General features: G+C 40.4%; 1 protein-coding gene across 2 annotated transcripts in view; it reads left to right on the forward strand.

The window, feature by feature from the left end:
• The window catches only part of vezt (vezatin, adherens junctions transmembrane protein), a 29715-nt gene that overhangs the window by 18062 nt on the left and 4997 nt on the right, over nucleotides 1-6656 (forward strand). The window contains exons 6-10 of one of the 2 annotated variants that reach the window (XM_017696950.2): nucleotides 827-976; nucleotides 1725-1872; nucleotides 2298-2626; nucleotides 3654-3847; nucleotides 6425-6522. In XM_017696950.2, the coding sequence (XP_017552439.1) occupies nucleotides 827-976; nucleotides 1725-1872; nucleotides 2298-2626; nucleotides 3654-3847; nucleotides 6425-6522 (919 nt within the window). The remainder of the gene's footprint in view (nucleotides 1-826; nucleotides 977-1724; nucleotides 1873-2297; nucleotides 2627-3653; nucleotides 3848-6424; nucleotides 6523-6656) is intronic. The other variant, XM_017696951.2, reaches the window with a different exon arrangement.

Below are 6656 nucleotides of genomic sequence, written 5' to 3' on the forward strand. Positions count from 1 at the left end.
TAAGTACACTCTGTAGTTCTACAGTTTTAGAGCAGGTATGATTTGGTGGTGGATCATTCTGTGCACTGCAGTGACACTGATGTGGTAGTGTGTTAGTGTGGTGCGCTGCTATGAGTGGATCAGTCCACTCTGTTAGACACACCTACCTTGTTGCTTCATCCTGTAGAGGTAAAGTCAGTAAAGACAGTAGTTTATCTGTTTAGTTGCAGAGTTTGTGTTGATCATCTTGTAGTCCTTCATCAGTAGTCAATTTGTGGACACAGGATTCTGCCCACAGGACTGGATATTTTTGGTTAGTGGACTGTTCTCAGGCCAACATTAATGCTGACATTTTTAAAAAGTTCAGCAGTACTGCTGTGTCTGACCCACTCAAACCAGTACAACACGCCCTAATACTCCACCACCATGTTAGTGTGGTCACACTGCTGAGAATGATCCACCACTCAGTGGTTTGTGGTCTGCTTTGTGGTGGTCTTGTGGCAGTTCTGACCATTGATGAAAGTAGTAAACACTACTAACAAGTTATGCAGAGAAACAGGTAGACTACAGTCTGTAATTCTAGAGCTTTAGCTGTAAAAAGTCCACCGATATAGACATAGACCTGATAAAACAAACAAGTCTAGATACAAAGTAAATGAACCTAATAAACTGGCTTGAGTGTTCATGATTTACAGTTTGTAGTATGTGTGTTTGATTGAGTGTATGCTTCTGTATTTGTAAATTTAACTGTAGTGAGTGTGTGGTATGTTATTTGTGTAGTGTGTATTGTGTCTGCCCTGATGGTTCTCGGACGTCTGCACAGTTGGATCACGTTTCACTTGTCAAGTTTACTCGACAGGGTGAGTGCGGCCTGTCCCTTTAACAGGGCGGGGCAACTGCGCAGCCAGCAGCTGATTGGTCTGAGGAAGGCAGCCTATCAGAGTCTACGCTGCGCCTTCAGAGCCTCCCGGCTCGCTACCTGCATCATGCTTAAATCATATCCTTCTATTACGGACTTATTCTTCATGAAAAAACATTCATATTTACAAGTTGGGAATTACTTATCAATTTTTTTTTGTTATTTTCTAGACAACAATAGTGTATGCAGTGAAAATGTTATATATATAGTACATATTTAAACATTATAAACTAGACACAGGAATGTATATTAAGATGTTTTTCAATATTTGAACTATTTTGAGACCAAAAAGTTAGTCATATGTAAAAGTTTGAATACCCTGATCAAATAACATGTTTTGTTGATTTTTATTTTTAAAGCAAAAACAAGTTAACACACCACCTATAATGAACACATGTCTGCACATTTTAAAGATTTTAAATTACTGTTCTTGCTGGGTTTAATATATGGTGGTGGGGGGGGGGGCAAAATATAACATGCAAAGTATAGGAACATTGTGCATTAAAGTGTACAGAAATGTGTTCTTTGAAGAGAATGTATACTTATTTTCACTTAGAAAATCAAGGGGTGCCAGTTTACATATGACTATCAAATAATAAGTAATATTGTACATGTAACGTGCGATCAGAACAGAAGACAGGGTGGAGGGAGCATGTGAAAATGAATTGACAGTGTTTTCAAATTATCCACAATAACAGTATATTATGTGTTGAATGTTGCAGTAAACCTTACTGGCACGTCTAGTTCTGAGTAAAGTTTAATGCCTGTAATGTGGTTTGGTTTCTCCTGTTTAAGCTGTTGGATCCTTAACAGTACGTGCCTGTACTTTTCCACTCAATTCGGAGATCGACAATGTCACTAACTACGTCTCCACTGTGCCTATCAGAGAGCTCGGTCTCGGCCTGGGGGCGGAGCATCTCTCGGATGAACAGGCACAGGAGCTGACCAATGACTACAGCCTGCCTGCCCTAAAGGTCAGCAAAACTCGCTGTGGCATTCAGTTTTCTGTACTTATCCCACACTTGCCTCAAAGCCTGTCAAATTGTTAAGGACTCTGTCATATACTTGCTTATGTGGTTTCTGACACTGTATGACACTGTAGAGTATGTAGAGCACGTAGCATAGCTTGTACAACAGTTGTAGCAATCATCTTCATGCCTGAATTCTTCTCTGTACATTTGCGCAAATCACAGTAAATCTGTTTGAGATTACTTAACAACGCAATTTGAAACTTGAAAGTTTTCGTAGCGTTTTTAGTTATATTAGCATCATAGCTCCAGTGTGAAACTGAAGAAGTGCTGAACATCAAGTCGGTTTTGTCACCACTTGTTTTCAGTCTAGCAATACGAGTACAAATCGGATCCTGTCAACTAATTGTTCTTCATTGTTTCGTCTTCAGCTGTTGTTTCAGTTGTGGGTGGGTCAGAGTTCGGAGTTTTTCCGCCGACTGGCTCTGCTTCTGTCCTCGGGGAGAGAGGAGCCAGAGTCCAAGCCCCGCCCACTGGCCTACAACAGCGTGGCTACCATTACTAGCTCCCTCCATCCCACCCTGGCTGGTTGCCTGGGCGAACTGCAGCGCAGCTACGACTTTCATCGTTACTTTGAGACACAGCATCAGTCGGCAGCCTCAGGTCGGATGGGACGTGCCAGGCAGAAATGCAGAGAGCTCAACTCCCTGCACACGTCTGTCCGCAGCCTGCAGCTCCACCTCAAAGCCCTGCTCAGCGAGTATGAACCTCTCTATCTACTGCTGCTTATTCCCTATTGAAAACCTGAAAACAAATTAGTTTAAATGTGTCATAGGCACCTGCTAACCCAGCGTTTCTTTTGACATCAAGGGTATTAATACAGAGATTGTCCTCCTCTGCTGCAATAGCAGCATTTACGCTTCTGTGAAGGATACTCTAGATGTTGGAACATTGCTGTGAGAATATGATTACATTCAGACACATGAGCATTAGTGAATAATCAGTTCTGGATCACAAACGCCACTCAATCTCATCCTAAACAGATTGGATGGAGTTGCATCACTCCAGAGAATGCAGTTGTACTGCTACACAGCCCAGTGTTGAGGGGCTTTATACCCCACTTGCTGACACTTGGCATTGAACATGGTGACCATAGGCTCAGGTGTGGCTGCTCCACAGTGCCCCACTCTGTTGATCGATACTATGGCGATTATACAACTCCTTTGTATAATAGCAGTTGTCGGGTTCAGAGGAACAACATTAATGCAGTTATTTTAGTTATTAGTTTTTAGGTGTTAGAACTTTTTTTTGTAGCGATGTCTTCTAGATGGAAATGTTGTGGAGCAGTTGCTCTACAACTGCTTTAATACTGTAGATGAATGATATGTAAAATATTTAATTTATATTTATTATGTTATACAATAAATAATGGATTATTGCAGTAAGTAATAGACTACTATTCAGTTATAATATTCAAAGCAGCTACTATTTTGCTTAATATCATGTTAATGTGCTCTCCCTTTCTCTCACACTTTTTCTCTGCCCCTTTCCCTCCCTCCCCATCCCTCTTTCTCTCTCTCTCTCAATTTCTTTCTTTCTTTCTTTCTCTCTCTCTCTCTCTCTCTCTCTCTCTCTCTCTCTCTCTCTCTCTCTCTCTCTCTCTCTCTCTCTCTCTCTCTCTCTCTCCTGTTCTACCTGTCTCTGTAATTTCTCCTCCTTTCTTTCTGTCCCTCCCTCCTTTTCTACCTCTCACTCTCTTGCTCTCTTTCTACGTCCTCTTACTCAAGGGTGATCATCTTGGAAGATGAGTTGGAGAAGCTGATGGTTGCTAAGGAAACAGAGGAGGTGACGTGTGCAGGGTATCAGGAGTTGCGGGAGAGGCTGCACCTCCTGCAGCCCCACATGCAGGCCAGCTCTTGCTGCTGGGATGACATGACAGCACAGGTGGAGCGCATGCTGCGCAGGGTCACCAGCTGTCCAGGTCAGTGGCCACTCAGCCAGAAACACTGTACATTCATTTATATATTTATTTCTGTTTGAATTAAATTGAATAGCACAGTTCGTGAAAGGTACTCGCATGTATTAGACTGAAGAGGTCACGTTCAGAGCAGTCCCTTTTAGTGGAAAGGGAAAGTTAACTAGATGTTTTCCTGCCAGCAGAAAGTACTTACTCCTGGAATTTCAATGATGTCGTGTAGTTCCCAAATGATTATCAGACGCTGTGGGCTTATAGATTAGAAGAGTCTGGGTTAGGCAAATCCTATCTCAAATGTAGCTGAATAACTACTTACATGAAAGAAATGAGAGAAATTCTGTGAAAAGTGCAGATTCTAAAATCTTAATACCAAATTTGTGTTTGTGAGAAGAAGAGGAAATAGTTTATTTAATGTGATTTGAATTAGATAAAAGGTTTTTGTTATGTGTACAGGCTTATTTTGAAAATGTCCTTTATTTTTTGGTATATTTGTCATTTCTTGACTTATTGAATAGAAATGCAGATGTGAACCTACAGATACAGCATGTAAATATACAAACTCAATTTCAAAAATGTTGTGACAGCAGGGAAAATGCAAATAAGTTTTAGATGGCAGTGACTTATAAGCACCTTCTTTTTACAAATAATTAACATCACAAAGACGAGATGTTTAATACCTATTAACATTAATTATATGGAATATATATAATGTGTGTGTGTGTGTGTGTGTGTGTGTATGTATATGTGTGTGTGTGTGTGTGTGTGTGTGTGTGTGTGTGTATATATATATATATATATATATATATATATATATATATATATATATATATATATATACTCAAACTGTCTACAGCACATTCCATAAAAGTTGGGACAGGTGCAATGTGAGCCAGGGAAGTTTGTGGAATGATAAAAAAAACACCTGTTTTGGAACTTTCCACAGGTAAATAGGTTACAGATGATGCTACCATGATTGGGTGTAAAAGGAGCATTCAGTGTTGAGCAGCTGAAGTGAAATTCCACTTTTGCAACTACAGCAATTAGTGTCTTCAGTTTCCAAGCAGTTACTGAATGTCATTTAAGGAAGGGGGTGTAACACAGCATTAAACATGCTTCTGTCTCTACTTTTTCAGAACATGTTGTAGGCATCAAATTTAGAATAGGCATATATGTACAAAAAAACAAAGTTAATTTGTTGCAACTTTAAATATCTGGTTTTTGTACTGTTTTCAGTTGAATACAGATCAAGGATTTGCAAATCATTACTGTCTGTTTTGTTTACATTTTACCATTTTTTGGAATGGGGTTTGTAATTCGCTACATACCTAACCATATAATTAATTAGCACTTTATTTGCGTAGATCACTGTCGATGCTTGCAATCAATTTGTTACATTCACCTTAACTTTCCCTAAACCAAACCTTAAGCTAACTCTAAACCTCAGCCTAATCCTCACCCTGATCCTAAACCAAACCATGGCCCTAATTCTAACACATTTTACCTGACTTAAGTCACCATATAGTTAATGTTAACAATTTGAACATGCAGAGTGTATATGGGGGTGTCCCAATGAAGTGGGACACTCAATTGTATTTAAATAATGACGCAAAAAGCCAATAACTCCTAAGGGTTTAGATGGTGCTCGTTCTTTTTTAGTGATGCATTTGTTAATGAAATGAGTCAGTTTAGTGGGCATGTGGTAACAGCTTTATTTGTAACAGCAAATCAGATATTTATATCATCATATGATTTTGGAGTGTGTGTGTCTGCGTGTGTGCGCTTCACGGTGCATTCCCATGCCGTACACAGAGGCACCTCAAGAATGTCTTTCTGTGGGTTTCTATAGTAACCGGGTGTTTGGTGGGGGTATTTTTAGAGTTCCTTATTCGGCCTAGTTCCCACCCAGTAGTTATTCTGAGACTCATGGAGGAAGACGGGGGGGAGTGTGTCTGTGTGTGTACGTCTGTGTGTTTGTGTCTTCATACTCTGGGATGTGTCCTACTTTAAGCAAGGACAGATGAAGTCATCTCTAACAGGAATCACATATGAAACTCGTACTTTGATACAGCTCAAAGGTCAAATGTAATGTTACTGTGTACATGCATATCTGCCAGTTAGAGCTGTGCTGTTCAGCGTTATTACTGCTGTAATACCTGACTCAACTCATGGAGGGCGAGTCAGATGTTGTTGGAGGAGGGAAAGTGTCCATGCCTTTTTAACCCCTTAAACTGCAGGCTTGTTATTCAATTATTTTTTAGTTAGAACATTTATTATTAATACTACTACTATAATCAGTAACTGTGCAGGGGTGTAAATGTTTGAAATAATAAGAGATTTTGATATTTTACACACAGCTAAAAGCAGCTGTGTGGCTTATTTTTCGTCTCCTTTCTCACTTGCAATCCATGCAGTCTAAGCAGTTGCAACAGCTCTGACACTTGCACGAACGAGGACTTGCAGTCCGCTGATTGGATCACATGGAAATAGTTCATGGTCAAAGTGTAAATGTGCCCACTTCACATAGTCTCTGACATTGACATGACACCTGCTGGACATGTGACTGTGTTTGTGTGTGTCCCTCAGGAAGTGCAGAAACTCCAGAGGAAGCAGCCGGTCCTGCCCCACCTCCTCCTGCCCCCATCACGCACATACAGAACAGAGACCCCGTCCCAGAGGAACAGGTAACTGAGCATGTGTGTGTCTGTGTGTGGATCTAAGGTAGCAAGATATCACACATTCGTTTCTGATATGATACCTTGAGACAGATTCCTTGAAACTTTTAGTTTTTGCTGACACCAATAGAAATGCCAGTTTC

The sequence above is a fragment of the Pygocentrus nattereri genome, chromosome 1 (genome assembly GCF_015220715.1).
Source record: "Pygocentrus nattereri isolate fPygNat1 chromosome 1, fPygNat1.pri, whole genome shotgun sequence".
Taxonomy (NCBI): domain Eukaryota; kingdom Metazoa; phylum Chordata; class Actinopteri; order Characiformes; family Serrasalmidae; genus Pygocentrus; species Pygocentrus nattereri.